At 41.4% G+C, this 23,682-nt stretch overlaps 1 protein-coding gene across 2 annotated transcripts in view; it reads right to left on the bottom strand.

Moving 5' to 3' along the window:
* Positions 1 to 23,682, bottom strand: part of LOC120025864 (tyrosine-protein kinase JAK2-like) — a 96,216-nt gene that overhangs the window by 56,771 nt on the left and 15,763 nt on the right. For both annotated transcript variants that reach the window (XM_038970567.1, XM_038970568.1), the window contains exons 2-3: positions 20,108 to 20,348; positions 627 to 750 (exon numbers count right to left, since the gene is read on the bottom strand). In XM_038970567.1, coding sequence (XP_038826495.1) covers positions 627 to 750; positions 20,108 to 20,324 — 341 coding nt within the window. In that variant the 5' untranslated portion in view covers positions 20,325 to 20,348. The remainder of the gene's footprint in view (positions 1 to 626; positions 751 to 20,107; positions 20,349 to 23,682) is intronic.

The raw sequence follows: 23,682 nt of genomic DNA, 5'->3' as shown, positions 1-23,682 counted from the left end.
TAAAATAACTGTGGGAAATCAGTGGTCGGCAGGCGGGGGTGAAGGACACTGTGTACCGGTGTCCCCTAGCTAGCTAGCAGCCTCCTTCGGTGGGTTTTTGGTACATTACCGCCACTTATTGTGCTGCAGTCTGGGCCAGAAACCACGCTAGCAGCCACAATGGCAGTGGCCGCGGCATTTAGCGAGGCATAGTAGGCGCCATGTAGTAACCTCAGTCCGCAGATGGACATTATTGCGGTAGGAAGTCAGCAACTCGATTCACATTGTTTGGAGGGCCAACTAGAGGACTGAAAAGGCACTACACCTCGCCCAAAGTTGAATTGGGACACCACTTCCACGACATACCACTTGCGGGATAGCGCAAAACGGAGGGGGAGGGCTAAGGGGGTGGGTTATTGGGATTGAGCCAAAGAGTAAGATGTCATAGAAGATAAATTAACATTGTGTATAATACCACATAACAATGATACTTTGATTAAACTTAATTACCACTGTATGTCACACTTTAATTCCTCCATTTTTTTAATTTAAAAAATAAATAAATCTAGTCCAACTAAACATTTCCTTTTCAACAGAGAAATAAATAGTGCTAGACCCCTGAACCCATGACACTTCCTAGTTCCTACCTCACTCTGAAGAGGAGCATCTCATTGGCTGATTCGTCCAGTTTGAGGATGTGATTGGGTGGGAACCACATGCGGTCGCTCTCCCTCATCAGGCCAAATAGGCTGCAGTACATTGGTGACAGGCCTGGGACACAGGAGAGAACAGAATAATAAAAACATTGACACTAAACATATCCACAGGCATCTATCCCTGGTCGAGTCACACGAAAACACAAAAAAAGTGGGACCTGATGCCTCTCTGCTTGGCACACACAGCATTAAGGAGATGGATTGGGGCGAAGGCCCTGCAATAGACTAGCGTAGGTCTGGGCGATATGGCCAAAATATATCACAATATATTTCTAATTTTTGATGGTATGACGGTATTTTACAGGTTTTTTAATAATAAAAGTTCTAAATGTGCTTTGAGTAGTGTATGACCCCAGGGTGTGGTTTTAATGGGGCTTTCTTCTGATTGAACCGTATAAAACAAATGAAACTTCAATCACCCAAAAATGTCCGCATTTTTACCAATTTACGCATTTCCTTCACTCAATTGTTATCATTTCCACACTTTGCTACATTTGTCTTTGTATGCCTATTTGGTCAAACAGTAACTTTTCCTTTATTCGAATAATTCATATCTTCTATGACCATGTATTTGCCCTGTATTTGGGGCTCCCGAGTGGCGCAGCGGTCTAAGGCCCGGCATCTCAGTGCTAGAGGCGTCACTTGAATCGAACCTGGTTCAATTCAAGGCTGTATCACAACCGGCCTTGAGTGGGAGTCCCATAACGCGGCGCACAATTGGCCCAGCGTTGTCCTGGTTAGGGTTTGGCAGTCATTGTAAATAAGAATGTGTTCTTAACTGACTTGCCTAGTTAAATAAAATATTAAATAAATAAAATAAAACAATTTGCAAATGTATCTCATGGCAGTTCTTAATTTCACCACAAGGGGCAGTGTGCAGATTTTGAAGGTCCTTTTGGCACGCACGCTGCCTCACAGGCAAGTTTCACAGCAAAAAAAGTATGTGTGCAACTTCGGCGCCTGCGCAGCCTGACAGGCATGATTTAAATATTTACACCGCAGCCTCGAGTAGAAGTGTAGTGGGTCTTCAAAGGCAAAGCTGATTCTAGATCAGCAATCCTACACAAACAGGGTTGCTGTGGTCAAATGGTCACTATAAGAGCATTGGGGTTGTGAGGGTTTAGGATTTCAAGCTTGAGACGAGACATTCCAGTGGAAATTGATAGTAGTAGTCAAGTGTGATCAAACGCACATCCTCAAGTGGGGTGAAAGGCCGAAAGAAGTAGGTATAAAAGAGCCTTCACACTCAAACTCCACCACGTACCTTTATTCACAAATAAACAACATTTCGATCCTGCAAGGATTTTCGTCAGATTATTTCACCAAAAAGTGCTTGTCGAACATCTCATTCCAAAATCATGGTCATTCATATGGAGTTGGTCCCACCTTTGCTGCCATATCAGCCTCCACTCTTCTGGGAAGGCTTTCCACTAGATGTTGGAACATTGCTGCGGGGACTTGCTTCCATTCAGCCACAAAATAATTAGTTGGTCGGGCACTGATGTTGGGCGATTAGGAATGTCTAGCAGTCGGCATTCCAATTCATCCCAAAGGTGCTCAATGGGGTTGAGGTCAGGGCTCTGTGCAGGCCAGTCATAAAGGATGCCATATGTGTTATTTCATAGTTTTGATGTCTTCACTATTCATCTACAATGTAGAAAATAGTACAAATAAAAATAAAAACTTCAATGAGTAGGTGTTCTAAAACGTTTGACCAGTAGAGAGAGTGTGTGTATACATACAGTTGAAGTCAGAAGTTTACATAACCCTTAACCAAATACATTTAAACTCCGTTTTTCACAATTCCTGACATTTAATCCAAGTAAAAATTTCCTGTCGTAGGTCAGTTAGGATCACCACTTAATTTTAAGAATGTGAAATGTCAGAATAATAGTAGAGAGAATGATTTATTTCAGCTTTTATTTCTTTCATCACATTCCCAGTGGCTCAGAAGTTTACATACACTCAATCAGTATTTGGTAGCATTGCCTTTAAATTGTTTAACTTGGGTCAAACGTTTCAGGTAGCCTTCCACAAGCTTCCCACAATAAGTTGGGTGAATTTTGGCCCATTCCTCCTGAAAGAGCTGATGTAACTGAGTCAGGTTTGTAGGCCTCCTTGCTCGCACACGCTTTTTCAGTTCTGCCCACAAATCTTTTATGGGATCGAGGTCAGGGCTTTGATGGCCACTCCAATACCTCTCCTTTGTTGTCCTTAAGCCATTTTGCGACAACTTTGGAAGTATGCTTGGGGGTCATTGTCCATTTGAAAGACCCATTTGCGACCAAGCTTTAAATTCCTGACTGATGTCTTGAGATGTTGCTTCAATATATCCACATAATTTTCCTACCTCATGATGCCATCTATTTTGTGAAGTGCACAAGACCCTCCTGCAGCAAAGCACCCTCAGAACATGACGCTGACACCAAGCCTCCCCCTTTTTCCTCCAAACATAATGGTCATTATGGCCAAACAGTTTTATTTTTGTTTCATCAGACCAGAGGACATTTCTCCAAAAGGTACGATCTTTGTCCCCATGTGCAGTTGCAAACCGTAGTCTGGCTTTTATGGCGATTTTGGAGCAGTGGCTGCTTCCTTGCTGAGCGGCCTTTCAGGTTATGTCGATATAGGACTCGTTTAACTGTGGATATTGATACATTTGTACCTGCTTCCTCCAGCATCTTCACAAGGTCCTTTGCTATTTTTCTGGGATTGATTTGCACTTTTCGCACCAAAGTACGTTCATCTCTAGGAGACAGAACTCCTTCCTGAGTGGTATGACAGCTGCGTGGTCCCATGGTGTTTATACTTGCGTACCATTGTACGTACAGATGAACGTGGTACCTTCAGACGTTGGCAAATTGCTCCCAAGGATGAACCAGACTTGTGGAGGGCTACAATTTGTTTTCTGAGGTCTTGCCTGATTTCTTTTGATTTTCCCAAGCAAAGATGCACTGAGTTTGAAGGTAGGCCTTGAAAAACATCCACAGGTACACCTCCAATTTACTCAAATGATGTCAATTAGCTATCAGAAGCTTCTAAAGCCATGACATCATTTTCTGGAATTGTCCAACTTAGTGTATGTAAACTTCTGACCCACTGGAATTGTAATACAGTGAATTATAAGTGAAATAATCTGTCTGTAAACAATTGTTGGAAAAATGACTTGTGTCATGCACGAAGTAGATGTCCTAACCGACTTTCCAAAACTACAGTTTGTTAACAAGAAATTTGTGCAGTGGTTGAAAACCAAGTTTTTCATTACTCCAACATAAGTGTATGTAAACTTCCGACTTCAATTGTACATACATAGTATTCGTTGCAGTGGTTTAAAAAGTCATAAAAGACCCATGACAAATAACCATATCATCATCCACATAGCGAAGTCATAACTTTACCCGGCTTAAAAAGGTTTTATTTTGGCTTATTTTATTTTATTTTATTTATTTTCGGTTATAGGAGCCCCATGAAAAGGTTGGCATAATTGGGAGCCCATCGGCGTGCCTCAGGGAAGCACTGATTCAGAAAGAAGGTGAGAGATTCTAGCCTTCTATGGTGGGGAATACAAGTACAGTGCATTCGGAAAGTATTCCGGCCCCTTGACTTTTTCCACATTATATTATAGCCTTATTCTAAAATGTATGAACTTCTTTCCCCTCAATCTACACACAATACCCCATAATGACAAAATGAAAACAGTTGACATCTCTGTAAATGTATTATCAATAAAATACAGAAATACCTTATTTACATATGTATTCAGACCCTTTGAGCATAGACATTGAGCTCAGGTGCATCCTGTTTCCATGAATCATCCTTGATATGTTCTAACGAGTCCCCCAAAAATACTTAAAAACATTATACCAATAACACATTCCACCACATACCAACAAAGAGTCCCAGCCCATGAGAAACAAGATTCTCTGGCCTAAATGCCAAGCGTCATGTCTGGAGGAAACCTGGCACCATCCCTTCAGTGAAGCATGGTGGTTGCAGCATCATGCTGTGGGGATGTTATTCAGAGGCAGGGAGCAAAGTACAGAGAGATCCATGATGAAAACCTGCTCCAGAGCGGTCAGGACCTCAGACTGGGGCGAAGGTTCACCTTCCAACAGGACAACGACCCTAAGTACACAGCCAAGACAGGAGTGGCTTCGGGACAAGTCTCTGAATGTTCTTGAGTGGCCCAGCCAGAGCCGGAACTTGAACCCAAACGAACATCTCTGGAGAGACCTGAAAATAGCTGTGCAGCAATGCTCCCCATCCAACCTGACAGAGCTGGAGACAATCTGCAGAGAAGAATGGGAGAAACTCCCCAAATACAGGTGTGCCAAGCTTGTAGCGTCATACCCAAGAAGACTCAAGGCTGTAATCGCTGCCAAAGGTGCTTCAATAAAGTACTGAGTAACAGGTATGAATACTTATGTAAACGTGATAGTATTAAATTCTTTATAAATTAGTAAAAAATGTCTAAAATCCAATTTTTTCTTTGTCTTTATGGGGTAGTGTGTGTCCATTGATGAGGGGGGGAAATGATTTAATCCATTTAAGAATAAGGCTGTAAAGTAACAAAATGTGGAAAAAGTCAAGGGGCCTGAATACTTTCCGAATGCACTCAACATCAAATGTAGCCATAATGACATTTCCCTCAATACATCCTAAAGACTTCAATATGCTTCTCATGTCCACGGAATCTCTCACATAGGCTGGTAGGGTAGTCACGTGGTTTCAGATTTTTTGGGGGGACATCTTCTCGGTCAAAACCAATAGAAAAAACGACAGCCTTCCTGGGGGATGGTTAAGCTTCTTGTGAATCTTGGAGGGTATTGTTGGAATCGGCTAAACTTTGAACATTGAGATATTAAATAAATGATAGAGAAAAAGCCTTGAATAGGAAGAGTGAAAGAGACTGGGTTGTGTGTCAGATGTTAATGGTTCTCTGTGGGAAGACAGATAGCTTTGGAATAAGTTGGGTGGGAGGGAGTAGAGCAACGGTTGAGATAGGGGAGACAGGTGGACATCTGTGGACTAGGGGAAGGAGGGGTTGAGGTCAGGAGGCGAGGTCAGTTCCCCTTATTAAGGGAGTAATCAGGGTTTAGTATCTGGTTCCCTACTTTCTGTTGAACCATAAGATGTAAGGATTGGAGAGAGAAGGAGGCGTGTCCTGTTGGGTTTGACATTTTGAACATTGAGATATTAAATAAATGATAGAAAATAAGCATAGAATCAAAGGAGAAAGTTAAGGGTTCTCTGTAGAAAGCCAGAAGGCTTTGGGATGTGTTTGATGGAGGCGAGGAGAGCGATGTGTTGATATAGTTAAGACAGATGGATATCTGTGGATTAGATGAAGGAGGGGTTGAGGTCAGGAGGTGTCACTCTTCTCAGAATGGAAATAGCCTTGTAAAATGGACAGTGGAAAAACTGTTGACTTGTGGGTTTTAGGCTCCTGAAATGGCATTACAACAGCTTGAAACTTGTACTTGTAAATAGATGCCTGTAAGGGGTGCGTAACTGGTGGCAGGGAAGTCAAACGCAGGAGAGCAGAACTTGGTGAATAGCCGGAGCAGTTTAATACATAAAACTAACGGCATACAAAATAACAAACACATGGGTGCAAAACCCGTAGCGCACAAGTAACACATAGCACAAGTACTTACAATAAACAATTCCCGACAAGGACATGGGGGAAACAGAGGGAAAATATACAACATGTAACTAGGGAATTGAAACCAGGTGAGTGTGAAAACTAGACAAAACAAATGGAACATGAAAAATGGATCGGCGATGGCTAGAAGACCAGTGACGTCGACCGTCAAACAAGGAGAGGAACCCACTTCGGGAGAAGTCGTGACAATGTCCTGCATGTTTTTGCACACGTATGTATATATTTGGGTTTCAATGTGTCTATGAATGACATCCTTGTGCAGGGGACAAAGCTAAGGGCGAGGGGCCAGTGGAAAATGCAAGAAGAGGCTTGAGTCACAGAGTAAAGACAGAATACAACAAGCCAGAGAATGGATGAAGTTCAGATGTCCTGGGCCAGGCCTCAGCAACACTATTTATCTGCAGCTCAACCCACAACAACAACAACAACAACAACAACAACAAACTCTAAGACAAGTGTGTGACACACATAAGGAAGAAGAGAAAGTAGATGAAAGAAGCAGGAAGTGAGAGTAGAGTGCCGTGTGATAACAGGAAGAGAAACCTAGCAGAGCATATTGTGTGGTGGAGGTTAGTTGGGTGACTGTCATGAAAACAGTTTTAACCATGGTAGTAACAAATTGAGGTAGTAAGACTGATTTAGAAAACCATGATGCATCTGCAACACTCAACTATCATTCGGAAGACTAAAATGCCTAGTGTAAGGTAGTGTCTGATTTGAATTATGTAACTTATCAACCAAATTCTCTTAGTGAAATACGTCTGGATAAAATTGGGTACATTTTATAAAATTGTACTTTTGAAAATTCTAACTTTTTTGAATAAAAATAAATATGTTGCTGTAGTTTGTCCATAAATCATAAAAATGGTATACTAGTTGAAGTTCACAATTGTGGTTTTATTCACCTATGATGCATCATCTAGGAGTACTAGTCCTTAGATTAACAAATTAATTGAATTCCTTCAGAATGAGGATCTTATTCTCAAACACCCCCTTTACACCAACCTTATTACCGAAATGACTAAAAAGTAAAAAATTGGGGAAAAACTTAGAAAACCATTACCTTACCAACATGGAGGCATGAATGGGCTTTAGTGACGTGTTCAATTGTTTGCTGACTCACAATGGCTGTCTAAGATTACTTGCTTATTGAGCTATAATTATTGCCTATTTTATTAACGAGAACCTTAATTTCAGTAATGGTAATACGCTAATTCTAATGTATAGTCAATGGGTGTGCTGTGCTGGTACTTTCCGGGATGCTGGTCTTCTAGGCAGAGTTCCTCTGTCCAGTGTCGATGTTCTTTTGCCCATCTTAATCTTCTCTTCTTATTGGCCAGTCTGATATATGGCTTTTTCTTTGCAACTCTGCCTAGAAGGCCAGCATCCCTGATTCGCCTCTTCACTGTTGACGTTGAGACTGGTGTTTTGCGGGTACTATTTAATGAAGCTGTTGGTTGAGGACTTGTGAGACGTCTGTTTCTCAAACTAGACACTCTAATGTACTTGTCCTCTTGCTCAGTTGTGCACCGGGGGCTCCCACTCTTTCTATTCTGGTTAGAGCCAGTTGGCTCTGTTCCGTGAAGGGAGTAGTACACAGCGTTGTACGAGATCTTCAGTTTCTTGGCAATTTCTCAGAACAAGAATAGACTGATGAGTTTCAGATCATCTTTGTTTCTAGCCATTTTGAGCCTGTAATCAAACCCACAAATGCTGATGCTCCAGATACTCAACTAGTCTAAAGAAGGCCAGTTTCATTGCTTCTTTAATCAGAACAGTTTTTAGCTGTGCTAACATAATTGCAAAAGGGTTTCTAATGATCAATTAGCATTTTAAAATGATAAACTTGGATTAGCTAACACAACATGCCATTGGAACACAGGAGTGATGGTTGCTGATAATGGGCCTCTGTACGCCTATGTTGATATTCCATTTTTTTTTTTTTTTTTTATCTGCCGTTTCCAATAGTCATCTACAACATTAACAATGTCCACACTGTATTTCTGATCAATTTGATGTTACTTTAAATGGACAAAAATGTTTGCTTTTCTTTCAAAAACAAGGACATTTCTAAGTGACCCCAAACTTTTGAACGGTAGTGTATATTATCATCGAAACCGCATTATTATTTTTGCGCTCATTGGCTGTACCTGCAGCAAAATTCCAGTATGATCCTTCATAGCTTGTTCTCCATATTTCTAAATAGTGTCAATTTGCTCTCAGCACTTATTTCCATGACTGATCAAAATTAGATATCATGTCCCTCTTGTCCCTCTGCAGCAGAGAATATGGTGACCAATATGTTTGGAACATTGAATTGCAATAAAACGTCAGTGTCGAATCGCAATACATATCGTACCGGCATCAAAGTGCCGTGATAATATCGTATCATGAGGTCCCTTGCACACACGGAAGACTACTCACTGCCCCATATGTGTCTACACTGCAGTATGGATTAGTTAAACGTCAGAAGGAGAAGGGGGAGTGAGAGACAGAGAGAGAGCGAGCGAGAGTGAGAGCAAGAAAGAGAGCTGCAAGGTGCTTATCAGTGTGAGACCTTCTGAGTGTGTTTGAGAGAGATAGAGCAATAGAAGACACAAAAGCAACAAGTCGACAGCCTGCCGAGGTCGGTGTAAAGTTTATGAACACCCGGGACTGAGGTATAATCTACAGTTCCTTCAGAAATAATTCACACCCATTGACTTTTTCAGCGTACATTTTAAATGGATTAAATTGAGATTTTTGGTCACTGGGCCTACACACAAATTTTTACAAATGAATTAAAAATGAAAAGCTGAAATGTATTGAAATGTTAGGTCAAGCCTTAGTTCAGGAGTAAAATGTGCTTAAGTCACATAATAAGCTGCATGGACTGTGTGCAATAGAGTTTAACGATTGTCTAATGACTACCTTATCTCTGTATCGCACACATACAATCTGTAAGGTCCTTCAGCAGTGAATTTCAAACACAGGTTCAACCACAAAGACCAGGGAGGTTTTCCAATGCCTCGCAAAGAAGGGCATATATATATATATAGAGAGAGAGAGAGAGAGAGAGAGAGAGAGAGAGAGAAATAATAACCCTTTGAGCACGGTGAAGTTACACCCAGATACAGGTGTCCTTCCTAACTCAGTTGCCGGAGTGGAAGGAGACCGCTCTGGGATTTCACAATGAGGCCAATTGATACAGTTAGAGTTTGTGGCTGTGATAGGACAAAACTGAAGACGGATGAACAAGGTTCTAGTTATTTCACAATACTAACCAAATATTAGTGATCCAAGGGGAATTATGGTAGAAAATGGGTTTCGTCTTTTTGTCATTTTAGTGAGATTGTTGTATTATTTTCAAGCATAGTGGTGGCCGCATCATGTTATGGGTATGCTTGTAATCGTTAAGGAGTGGGGAGTTTTTCAGGATTAAAAAAATAAACGGAATGGAGCTAAGCACAGGGAAAATCCTAGAGGAAGAACTGTTTCGGTCTGCTTTCCACCAGACACTGGGAGATGAATTCACCTTTCAGCAGGACAATAACGAAAAACACAAGGCAAAATGTACACTGGAGTTCCTTACCAAGAAGACAGTGACGGAGTTACAGTTTTGACTTAAATCTACTTGAAAATCTATGGCAGGACCTCAAAATGGTTGTCTAGCAATAATCAACAACCAATTTGACAGAGCTTGAATCATTTTGAAAATAATGGGCAAATGCCCACAATCCAGGTGTGGACAGCTCTTAAAAAGACTTACCCAGAAAGACTCACAGCTCTAATCGCTGCCAAAAGGTGCTTCTATAAATTATTCACTCAGCGGTGTAAATATTTACAGTGCCATCGGAAAGTATTCAGACCCCTTGACTTTTCCCACATTTTGCTCTTACAGCCTTATTCTGTAAATAGTTTTTTTTCTCCTCATCAATCTACACACAATACCCCATAATAACAGAGCAAAAATACCTTTTAGAAATGCTAAATTATAAAATAAAAAAACAGAAATATCACATTTACATAAGTATTCAGACCCTTCACTCAGTACTTTGTTGAAGCACATTTGGCAGTGATTACAGGATCGAGTCTTCTTGGGTATGACGCTACAAGCTTGGCACACCTACATTTGGGGAGTTTCTCCCATTCAACTCTGCAGATTCTCTCAAGCTTTGTCAGGTTGGATGGAGAGCGTTGCTGCACAGCTATTTTCAGGTCTCTCCAGAGATGATCGGGCTCAAGTCCGGGCTCTGGCTGAGCCACTCAAGGACATTCAGAGACTTGTCCTGAAGTCACTCCTGCGTTGTCTTGGCTGTGTGTTTAGAGTCGTTGTCCTGTTGGAAGGTGAACCGTCGCCCGGTCTGAGGTCCTGAGCACTCTGGAGCAAGTTTTCATCAAGGATCTCTCTGTACTTTGCCTGCATTCATCTTTGCCTCGATCCTAACTAGTTTCCCAGTCCCTGCCGCTGAAAACATCTTCACAGCATGATGCTGCCACCACCATGCTTCACCGTAGGGATGGTTTAAGGTTTACTCCAGATGTGACGCTTGGCATTCAGGACAAATAATTCAATCTTGGTTTCATCAGACCAGAGAATCTAGTTTCTCATGGTCTGAGAGTCTTTAGGTACCTTTTGGCAAACTCCAAGCGGGCTGTCATGTGCCTTTTGCCGAGGAGTGGCTTCCGTCTGGCCCCTCTACCATAAAGGCCTGATTGGTGGAGTGCTGCAGAGATGGTTGTCCTTCCGGATTTCAAGGCCTACCTTCAAACTCAGTGCCTCTTTGCTTGACATCATGGGAAAATCAAAAGAAATCAGCCAAGACCTCAGAAAAAACATTGTAGCCCTCCACAAGTCTGGTTCATCCATGGGAGCAATTTCCAAACTCCTGAAGGTACCACATTCATCTGTACAAACAATGGTATGCAAGTATAAACACCGCGGGACCACGCAGCCGTCATTCCGCTCAGGAAGGAGACGCGTTCTGTCCCCTAGAGATGAACGTACTTTGGTGTGAAAAGTGCTAATCAATCCCAGAACAACAGCAAAGGACCTTGTGAAGATGCTGGAGGAAACGGGTACAAAAGTACCTATATTCACAGTAAAACGAGTCCCATTTCGACATAACCTGAAAGGCCGCTCAGCATGGAAGAAGTCACTGCTCCAAAACCACCATAAAAAGGCCAGACTATGGTTTGCAACTGCACATGGGGACAAAGATCGTACTTTTTGGAGAAATGTCCTCTGGTCTGATGAAACAAAAATAGAACTGTTTGGCCATAATGACCATCGTTATGTTTGGAGAAAAAAGGGGGAGGCTTGCAAGCCAAAGAACACCATCCCAACCGGGGGTGCTTTGCTGCAGGAGGGACTGGTGCACTTCACAAAATTGATGGCATCATGAGGTAGGAAAATTATGTGGATATATTGTAGCAACATCTCAAGACATCAGTCAGGAAGTTAAAGCTTGGACGCAAATGGGTCTTCCAAATGGACAATGACCCCAAGCATACTTCCAAAGTTGTGGCAAAATGTCTTAAGGACAACAAAGTCAAGGTATTGGAGTGGACATCACAAAGCCCTGACCTCCATCCTATAGAAAATTTGTAGGCAGAACTGAAAAAGCGTGTGAGAGCAAGGTGGGCTACAAACCTGACTCAGTTACATCAGCTCTGTCAGGAAGAATAGGCCAAAATGCACCCAATTTATTCTGGGAAGCTTGTGGAAGGCTACCCTAAACGTTTGACGCAAGTTAAACAATTTAAAAGGCAATTTTACCAAATACTAATTGAGTGTATGTAAACTTCTGACGCACTGGGAATGTGATGAAAGAAATAAAAGCTGAAAACATTCTCTACTATTATTTTGACATTTCACATTCTTAAAAAAAAGTGGTGATCCTAACTGACCTAAGACAGGGAATGTTTACTAGGATTAAATGTCAGGAATTGTGAAAAACTGAGTTTGAATGTATTTGGCTAAGGTATATGTAAACCTCTGACTTCAACTGTATATATATATATACACACACAAAAGTATGTGGACACCCCTTAAAAATGTGTAGATACAGCTATTCAGCCACACCCGTTGCTGACAGGTGTATACAATCGTGCACACCGGCATGCCATCTCCACAGACAAATATTGGCAATAGAATGGCCTTACTGAAGAGCTCAGTCACTTTCAACGTGGCACAGTCATAGGATAACACCTTTCCAATAAGTCAGTTTAAGTCAAATTTCTGCCTTGCTAGAGATACCCCGGTCAATTGTAAGTGCTGTTATAGTAGCAAGTGGAAATGTCTAGGAGCAACAGCGGCTCAGCTGCGAAGTGGTAGACCACACAAGCTCACAGAATGGGAGCGCCGAGTGCTGAAGCACGTAAAAATTGTCTGTCCTCAGTTGCAACACTCACTACCGAATTCCAAATTGCCTCTGGAAGCAAAGTCAGCACAATAACTGTTTGCTTTATGAAATGGGTTGCCGTGGCAGAGCAGCCGCACACAAGCATAAGATCCCCATGCGCAATGCCAAGCACTGGTTGGAGTGGTGTAAAGGTCACCGCCATTGGACCCTGGAGCATTGGAAATTAGTTCTCTGGAGTTATGAATCCTGCTTCACTATCTGGCAGGCCGACGGACGACTGTGTTTGGCGGACACCAGAAGAGCACTACCTGCCCGAATGCATAGTGCCAACTGTAAAGTTAGGTGGAGGAGGAATAATGGTTTGGGGATATTTTTCATGGTTCGGGCTAGTCCCCTTAGTTCCAGTGAAGATACATTTTAACGCTACAGCATAGACGATTCCCTGCTTCCAACTTCGTGGCAACAGTTTGGGGAAGGCCCTTTCAGCATGACAATGGCCCCATGAACAAAGCGAGGTCAATACAGAAATGATTACACCCCCCCCCCCCCCCCCCACCACCTTAAACCACCTCTCCCACTATCCTAGTCCCAAACATGTGCCACTTGTGATAGGCCTTCTCTTTGCCTTATAAAATCCCCACAAAAGAGCACAAATGTGCTTATATAATTTCATTCCAACTCCCTCTGCTCTCCATCAACTGTTTCACAGACCTCTGGCAATACAGAGGAAGGTTGTTCTGGAGCACATGGAGGAAAAGGACTGACCCCTCACTCATGGTGAGTGTGTTGTGATCCTGGTTGATTGGATTCAGACCACAGTTTGTGAAATCTTGAAATGCTGTTCAAAATCATAAGTCAACCTACTCAACTCCTTTGGTCAGTTGACTTATGGAGTTTTTTTTATATTGTTTATTTGCCCACGGTGTTACACATTGAGTCTACACACCACCAGAGGCATGCATGAGGTTCCCCCACAACATCATCAAAAACAGCTCTGCCCACTTCAAGTGTAGATATAGAATACGCTAACTGTCACCATGACTCTGCCCAATTAAGATTTTTTTTTAATTGAATGGACACTATTAGGATAGCCTATATTTTTTTAATACAAATTAATGATCTTATATTTCATCAGCAGGAAATCATCATAACAGTGGACTCATGAGGATCTGTTTGGACATTGCATGTTAAAGCGAAGTGATAAATCATTAACATTAACTCTTGTGGAAAAAGTATAAACGCAACATATAAAGTGTTGGTCCCATGAGCTCCCATTGGTCCCATAAGCTGAAATAAAAGATCCCAGAAATCTTCCATAAGAACAAAAGGCTTATTTCTCTAAAATGTTGGCCACAAATTTATTTACATCCCTGTTTGTGAGCATTTCTACTTTGCCAAGATTATCCATCCACCTGACAAGTGTGGCATATCAAGAAGCTGATTAAACAGCATGATCATTACATAGGTGCACCTTGTGCTGGAACAATAAAAGGCCTCTCTAAAATGTGCAGTTGTGTCACACAACAATGCCAGAGCCGTCTCAAGTTGAGGGAGCGTGCAATTGGCATGCTGACTGCAGGAATGTCCAATCGAGCTGTTGCCAGAGAATTTAATGTTAATTTCTCTACCTTAAGCTGCCTCCAACGTCACTTTAGAGAATTTGGCAGTACGTCCAACCGGCCTCACAACCGCAGACCACGTGTAACCACACCAGACCAGGACCTCAACATTCAGGTTCTTCACCTGCGGGATCGGAAACCAGCCACCCAGACAGTTGAGTTTGAGTTTATTTTATTTTTACAGGGACAGTGCACATTAATCAACGTTTCAGTAAAAGTGCCGGTTTTAGCCAGCCGGCTAATTTTCAACCGCAGTCCCTGGGTTGATGAAACTGTTGATGAAACTGAGGAGTGTTTCTGTCTGTAATAAAGACTTGAGGAAAAACTCATTCTGATTGGCTGGGCCTGGCTCCCCAGTGGGTGGGCCTGGCTCCCAAGTAGGTGTGCCTATGCTCTCCCAATCCCATCCATGACTGCGCCCCTACCCAGTCATGTGAAATCAATAGATTAGAGTCTAATGAATTTCTCTCAATTGATTTGTTTCCTTATATGAACTGTAACTCAGTAAAATATTAGAAAATTGTTACAGGTTGAATTTATATTTCCGTTCAGTATAGATAAGGGATGATTAATCAGGAATTTCTGCTTTTTGAAATCTTAAATTTGATAAAGGCCCAAAACCAATATCCCATTTTCCTGATGCAGTTTATTTTTTGTCTCCTAGGAATTCCTGCGTTACATGACTGGATGATTGGTGGACAAGCACTCATACACACATGTTGAATTAGAGTCTTGATGCAGTGTTATCTTTTCCCCCATCTATATGAAAGTATATACTGCATATAGGCCTACTGCAGGAATTACAAGTAGGTGTCATGCAGGATACATTTGAGTTTGAATCCTGCATAAATAAAATTGTTGAATCCTGAATAATTAAAATTGTGCAGTATTGCTCCTGTTGGTTAGTCCTACAAGAAAAATTATAATACTGAAGGTAGTATGAGTAGGATTTCTGCAGAAGATCCCTGCAGAACTGGTCCTGCAAGACCGTTCCAGCAGGAAATGTCTAAATTCAATTCTGAGGTACTTCCTGCAGGAATTATAAGAATCCTCCAGGATTGGTCCTGCAAAACCATTCCTGCAGGAATCATGATGTTGTCCCACAGGAAAATGATCACAAAAATCCTGTGGGATTTCCTGCAGAAGAATAATTTTCTGTAATTTTGTGATTTTTGTATTTTAGAAGGTCAAATAACAGCATACCGCGTTTCCGGCTTCTGGTTGATGACAACAGCCACGCGAATACAACAACTGGTTGATAGCAAATTACAGTGGGGCAAAAAAGTATTTAGTCAGCCACCAATTGTGCAAGTTCTCCCACTTAAAAAGATGAGAGGCCTGTAATTTTCATCATAGGTACACTTCAACTATGACAGACAACATGAGAAAAAAAAATCCAGAAAATCACATTGTAGGGTTTTTAATTAATTTATTTGCAAATTATGGTGGAAAATAAGTATTTGGTCAATAACAAAAGTTTCTCAATACTTTGTTATATACCCTTTGTTGGCAATGACAGAGGTCAAACGTTTTCTGTAAGTCTTCACAAGGTTTTCACTACTTTTGTGAAATTGACACATAATATTGTTAGAAAAACAAGGCAGTTCGTTGCCGCTATAGTAATTTAAAGAGATGCCACTTCGGGTTCTAAACTGTTAATGAGCAAAGTTCAAAACGAGGCCAAATCAGTAAGTCCAGCCCCCCTTTAAAAATACACCAACTATGGCACTTAACTGCATAAAATAACTAATTGTAAGACTGCCAAGAATAAAGTGTGATAGACCTAGTGTATCTCTCCTCCTATGTACACTGCTCTATATTTTAAGAACAGACCACACTTCCCAACTCTCATGTATACAACTTGTCACCGCCAGTCAAGCACATTGCACACCACGACTGGAAAGAAGCGCAACACTTCTTCGTCAGCATTTACCTAATCAAATAGCCTAATGGAATAATTCCTTAATTAATTCATCTGTGTTTACATAGCCTCTCTTCAGGCACAGATATGACCCCTGTCACAATACAGGTCTATACCAAGGAGGAGATTAAGGTTTTAATGATTTAATCCCATGGTGGCTAGGCTGGGTCACACGTGCTGAATCCCAAATCAACCCTTAGCTTGCCCATTGTCAGAATCCTACGTGTCGACTACTGGATTCGACAGATTCTTATACTAAATGGAGGTGTGGAATAGTCCCATGTCAGAATCAAACACACAACCTCAGTGCTGCTAGTGTCATTATACGTAAACTAACTGACCTTAACCACCATAACGAATACATTATCATCTTCCTTATGGTTTAATGAAGTGGGTTCCCACACGAAGTTAAGACAGACGGTCTTCCTTTAGTGATGTTTAAATCTTTTTGTCTTTCAGCAGCAGGGGTAATTTCACACAGACGTTTCAGACAACGCTTTGTTCTTGTGTACGAATTGGGTTCACCCTGGGGGTTAGTTTAAATAAAGGCCAATATACAAAAAAATGACTTCCTACATTGAATGAATGTTCCGCCCGATGACGTAAAATGGCTCTGTATCATCAAATGAGAGCTCGGTAAACTGCAGTTAACAATGACTGTAGTTATAGTTAGACAAAGCCCTTAGAAAAAGTCAACCGGAGTCAGACTCGATGCTAGTGAAAAATATGGCAGAAGAGAGCTTTGTGTGGATAGATATCAATTTTATTACACTCCCTCCTCACAGTGAGAAAGTCTGGTTCGGTCTGTGCTGCTGTCTGCGCTGAAAGGTTAATCAACTGTTAGGGGTATGGGCTTTCCCTACAGTACATTACTACAGTACATCTCGTTTGCTCTTATTGCCCCTTAAACAAGTGTCATGACGTTGCCTGTTTGGGTACAGCAAGCCCCATCCCCCTCTCCCTGCCTCTCCCCGCCCCCTACAACTAGGCTGCTGTGGTCAAAGAGAGGTCGTAAATTCCTGAGTAGAAGACCCTGGCCACGCAGTATAGCAGAGGGTACACTTTCATAGAGAACAAATGGATTTCTTCCACCTCACAGAACTTGAGGTACGAACAAATTTCATGTTCCGGAGAAAGTATAAAACATCGGTGAAGAATCCAGCTACGAACTGGTCCGTTTGTTACAACTTAGGGAAACTCAAGGGAGACTGTGGTTACATTACCATACCGCTGTTTATATAATAGCCAAAGATATGAGGTTTACATCTAATTGTTGTATAAGATGAATGAGTGAGTATGATACTGTTTGTATAATTGTGTAAAATGATTTTGGACTGTTTAATGAAGAGAAATACAATTCCCTTTTGATTTGAACTAAATCAGAGGACCGTCCCTGAGACCAGTTAGGGTCAGACATCCTGGGACAGCCCCTTTTCTGCCATTCCGAATGAAACCCAACTTTGAGAAATGATCAGCAGACCGAGCTTACCTCAATCACGAGATGGCTAAAGGTTGCAGAATCTTTTAACCACGTGGTTAAACTCTTAGACCATCGATACTGACAGAATAAGAACAAGTCTTTGATACTAATTACTAGTCTGCAGCTAGGAATTCGGTATCATTGAACGCGAAGAACGATACCACCGAAACATCCATTCTACAACACGAATGAATGTCACTCTGAACTATCCACTATAACCACGACAGAGAGAGAGACAGAGAGAGGACGAAACTCTCCAACAGAAACAAACTTTTCACCAGCGATCAAGACGACACACTGAGCGTAAATATATATATTGATTGCAATTGTTCCCGAATGAGTGAGCGTTCATGTGCAAAGGATTAGCATTTCAATTGTTATAATTATGAATTTTGTAGTGTCTCATCTCAGTCGACCCCCACTTCCCTTTGGTTTAACAAGCCGCCATGCCGGTTTAGCCCACTAGGGCCGATTCTCCTATCATTTCTTGTAACCACATTTAATTTGTTTGTTTGTTTGTTTATGCATTTCTGTGAATTACTTAGTTAGTAATAAATACATGATTTAAGACAATTGATGTATGGATGACTCAGTGAAGACTGGGTTCGTGGAGATAACAAACAATTTACGACGTTTGGAATGAGACTAACGTGAGGTAAAATAAATAAATCATTAATCAGAAGACTATTGATCAGATATGAAAATATCTGAAAGGTTATATTGGGAAATTATAACTTTGTAATCTGAATACTTTCCTTGGTGCCCTGACTTCCTAGTTAATTACAGTTACATGATTATTCAGTTTAATCGCGTAATACTAATTACAGGAATCTTTGATAAAAAACTGAGTCTTCAATATAATGATAGTAAAGACACGACACAAGCATTAAGGGATAATTCGGGATTTTGGCAATGAGGCCCGTTATCTACTTCTCCAGAGTCAGATGAACTCGTGGATACCATTTTTATGTCTCTGCGTGCAGTTTGAAGGAAGTTGCTAACTGGCGCTAGAGCAATTGCTAACTAGCGGGAGCATTATGACTGGAAGTCTTCCATAGAAAAGTTTGTGGTCATACGTACATCCTTAAAAACATAGGTGCTGGGCTAATAAAGAATAAGGGCCGCACACTCGAAGCTCCCAATTCATCCCAATATTGACTACGATTCAATCCGAAACGGATCTTCGTCAGGTCAAAACAAACAGAGTGCTCACTTCCCAAAATTTACACATTTCACCTCGCATGACCATTACGCACATGACACATGGCGGGGTTGGAAACAATTCAATTCACTTTTGTGCATAAAATCCTAATTAATCACAGAAATACATACAAATGGGTTCAAGTTAAAACCTGGGCAACCATAAAAAAGATTGTTGGAAACTGTTGGAATACCTGCCTACATGACCATTACGCGCACTAGGCGTGGTGGTCGTAGATATAATTCCAGTTACAGAATCTAATATATGTACAAAATGACCAAGTAGGAGACCTGAAAGGGAGGACAAATGAACGTGACATATTCGTGTAAGAAATGGTCTGATATCAAACTCTTGGTTCAGACCTTTAGGAGACATGGTACACAAACGGTGAATTCAATAAAATTCCCTTGTCAATAATAGATCCCCCCCCCCTCCTAAGAGTCGTAACACGTTCTATATCAATGTATCCCAGGAGAGATAATGTTGTGACGAGCCGCCATGAAATGCGCAGCCACAGGATTTCTCTCAAATATCCTGATATTACTCCGGTGTTCTGTTTCCAGAGCTTGTTTCGTTACCTACATCGCATAAACCACAAATACACTTGATCAGGTATATCACATGTTTTGTGGAACGCGTAATGATGCCCTTAATCTTAATGGTCTTGCCAGTCATTGCGCTAACGCTAGTTAGCATTGGCTCACAAAACTACCTCCAACTTCCTTCATACTTGACACAGAGACGAGTACATCTGCCTTTGGGGAAGATGATAAAGAGCATAATTGTCAAAAATCACAAAGTATCTCTTTAATGCTTGTTTTAGGGGCAATAAGAGTGAACATCATGTACTGTAGGTCCTGTAGGGCAGGCGACTGTCTGTGGGTCAGACACTAGACCCGTGTTTGGAGCCCATGTAGGTTCTGATGGAGGCTGGGGGCAGTCTGTGATATTGGCATCTCTAGTTTGCATCGGCTCGCAAAACTAACTCCCAACTTCCTTCATAATGGACGCAGAGACATAAAAATGGTATCCACGAGTTCATCAGACTCTGGGGAAGTAGATAAAAGGAAAGCATTGGGAAAAATCCCAAAGTATCCCTTTAAGCTTTATCAAATAATCATCTTTGGGAGCAGAAAAACATTGAGCAGACATTCCCTTTTTTCTATGCATTGTCTCACTCACCGCATGCCATGGCCGCATCGATGCACAGCTCCTCAGCCACATAGTTCCCTGAAGGATAGGTGAGGTCTGGGCTATTGGCCCTGCCCCTGCCCAGGTGATACAGGTGCACCCTCAGACAGGGAGGAGCTACTACCTGTTTGGGCTCGGAGACATGAAGTGGGTCTAGGACACAGCCATCCTGATTGGACGAGGGACATACTGGACACTCCATGTCCATGTGTGGCTCAGCAGATACATCCACCTAAAGGGAGAGGAATGGAGGAGAAAGAGAAGAGAGGAGACAGAGTGTAAGAGATAGAAAGAAGAGTGTGAGGAGATAGAGAAGAGGGGAGAGGGGAGGAGACAGCAAGAGCAGAGAGAAATAGGGGGGAAAGAGCAAAAGAAAGTCAGAAAGGGGAAGATGGAGGGGGGCAGAGGGGAGTCAGTTAGCACAGTTGACTCATGTCGTGAGATAGAAACACAGACCTTTAACTGCTCTGCTTGGTTTACAGTTATGCTATAGCAGGGGGGCAGCAGGTAGCCTAGTGGACTCGTTTTTTAAACATTTTATTTCACCTTTATTTAACCAGGTAAGCTAGTTGAGAACAAGTTCTCATTTACAACTGCGACCTGGCCAAGATAAAGCAAAGCAGTGTGACAGAAACATCAACACAGAGTTACACATGGAATAAACAAGCGTACAGTCAATAACACAATCGAGAAAAAAGAATGTCTATATACAGTGTGTGCAAATGGCGTAAGGTGGTAAGGCAATAAATAGGCCATAGTATCAAAGTAATTACAATTTAGCAGATTAACACTGGAGTGATCCTAATAACCGAAAGGTTGCAAGATCGAATTCCCGAGCTGACAAGGTAAAAATCTGTCGTTCTGCCCTTGAACAAGGTAGTTAACCCACTGTTCCTAGGCCGTCACTGACAATAAGAATTTGTTCTTAACTGACTTGCCTAATTAAATAAATGTAAAATAAAACATTTAAAATAGCCTTTTCTGAGAATAGAATAACTAACCAAGCTAACCATACATTTCCAAGTGTGAATGCCTGTCAGGTAGGGCTGGGCAATATGTCCAAAATATATCACATTATTTTTTTTAAATGATTACATTGACACAATTTTATGTTTTTGAATAATTAAAAAGTTCTACATTTACTTTATGAGTAGGCGTGACCCTAGGGTGGCAACACATACATGCCAAGTGATTTCAATTTGTTTTTCTCCATTCTGATTGTTTTATACTGTTCAATTCAACTACAACCAAAAATAAATGTATCCAATTCTGCATTTCCTGCAATAATTTGCGGTCATTTCCACACTTCTAAGTAGGGCTGCCCGATATGGGCAAACAATCAATGCCTTATTTATTTTACCAAATATTGCAATTGTGATCTGATAATTATTCTAATTCTATAGTTAAAATATGATAGTGTGCACTTCAAAGTGTTGTTTGACATGACAACTGAAAATTCCAAGAGGAGTTATTGTGACCAAAGTGTATATAAGTGGTTCCTAGGGTGCCCTACTATCTTTGCCTACATTGAATATTCTCTCTTAGCTACTTCATATAGCGAACATATTCATGCCTTGCTTATTCCTCTGTGATTTAGAAGATACTGTTGCACAAACAACATGCTGATTTAAGTCTACACCATCAATGGTATTAGCAGGCTGTATTGCTAGTTACGTTTGCTCTGACTCAGTACATTTATTAGCTAGCTAGCTAGCCAGCCAGCCAATAGCATTAGCGGCTAACACGATTTAGGCCCAACTCCCTAAGAAAAGGCAAACTAGCCGATTGCAGATGAAAGAAAAACAAACTAAGTGTAATTATAGAACACTAGTGGATTTACAGTATCAGTCAAAAGTTTGGACACACCTACTCATTCCAGGGTTTGTCTTTTTTTGGGACTATTTTCTACATTGTAGAATAATAGTGAAGACATCAAAACTATGAAATAACACCTGGAATCATGTAGTAACCAAAAAAAAGTTAAACAAACGAAAATCAATTTTATATTTGAGATTCTTCAAAGTAGCCACCCTTGACTTGATGACAGCTTTGCACACTTTTGACTGATACTTTATATTAAGAAGCAAAGTGAAAACAGCATCGTTGTCATCAACATTGTGGCATTGACCATGCAGACTGAACGAAAGTGTGCTGTGGTCGAGGAACAACAAATCCACTCCTTCGGTGACAGGGGGCGGGGATAGGTCTGTGTGGAAAGCAGCAGGGGGGGGGGGGGGGGGGGGGGGAGAGAGAATTAAAATACCGTTATAAAAGGTAACGTAAAAACCCACACCAGTCCATGCATCAATACCGGTATATCGTAAAATACAGTATACCGCCCAGCCCAACGCTCAGGGCTGCAAATCACTGTCTAAACAAGTGCTAGGCCTGCATACTTTTGACATGTGAATGGATAATGTTCAGAGTCAGAGGCTAGCGATCAAAAAGGTCAAAGTTGACTCATGTCCAGGGTGTTCTAGTGTGAGAGTTGTACTTACAGCTGCACTATTATATCACTTCTGAAACTGTCTGCAAGCATCAGATTACTATGTCACAAGGCACACTGACCAGGAAAGTGAAATACTAGCCTGTATGAGGAACAAGTCTTCACACCAACATTCCCGGAAAAATGTGCCATGGTATGTTGATGTCAGTGTTATAATATAGACCTTTGACTGACCCGTATATCCTAATCAAGCACCCTTTTCGTTGTATAGGGTTCTGGATAGGGCTCTGGTCAAAAGTAGAGCATTATATAAGGAACAGGGGATGTACACTAGATATAAGTCCTAGGCCAGTAGATGAATACCATACTGTTGCTGTATAACCAAAATTCCCCAACTAAAATGAATAGATGCTTTGAATTGCACAATCAAGTCGGTTTACTTTAAGTGACAGTAAGCCCTCTCTTGCACAAATGAAGGCCATTTGAAACTTGCTTTGTAAACCTGTGTAATGGGAAATTATTTGAGTAACTTTTCCTGTATTTGATTTACTGTGATATGGATTAATATGTAATAAAACGTGGTATGTGCATACTGTGTGGAGACGCAATCTAATCTCAGTTAACCCAGAACTAAAATCATTGCGTTATTGGTCAGCTGCTCGATTACTGTAGGTTCAGGGTCCATACGTGTTAAGAGAAGTGATAGAACAAGGATCGGAACCGTAACGAAGAGTTCCACCTCTCTTTTCGCAAGTTACGGGCAAGTCAATATGCCAAATGTCCCCTCACGAAATTCGAGAGATGCGAAATCGTGATTTGTACAAAGCTCCGGAACTAATGCTGCTCGTTACTTCCCGCATCCCGTTGTATCCACAAGAGACTAGACGCTGACAGATGCATTCCCTTGGGGGAAAGGAAACGGGTTAACCACGTACAGTGTGTTTATGTACCATATTTAATTAAGGGCGTTTTCACATATGAAATTCATTACCCTGTTTCGGTTTCCTGGAGCGTTTGAGAATTCTATAGAATATAGTGCATTTGGAAAGTATTCAGACCCCTTCCCTTTTGTCACGTTACAGCCTTATTCTAAAATCGATTAAATAATTTTACCTCAATC

Source organism: Salvelinus namaycush, chromosome 31 (genome assembly GCF_016432855.1).
Source record: "Salvelinus namaycush isolate Seneca chromosome 31, SaNama_1.0, whole genome shotgun sequence".
Classification (NCBI taxonomy): domain Eukaryota; kingdom Metazoa; phylum Chordata; class Actinopteri; order Salmoniformes; family Salmonidae; genus Salvelinus; species Salvelinus namaycush.
Note: the sequence above shows the minus strand (reverse complement) of the source record. Positions and strands in the feature narration are given on the sequence as shown.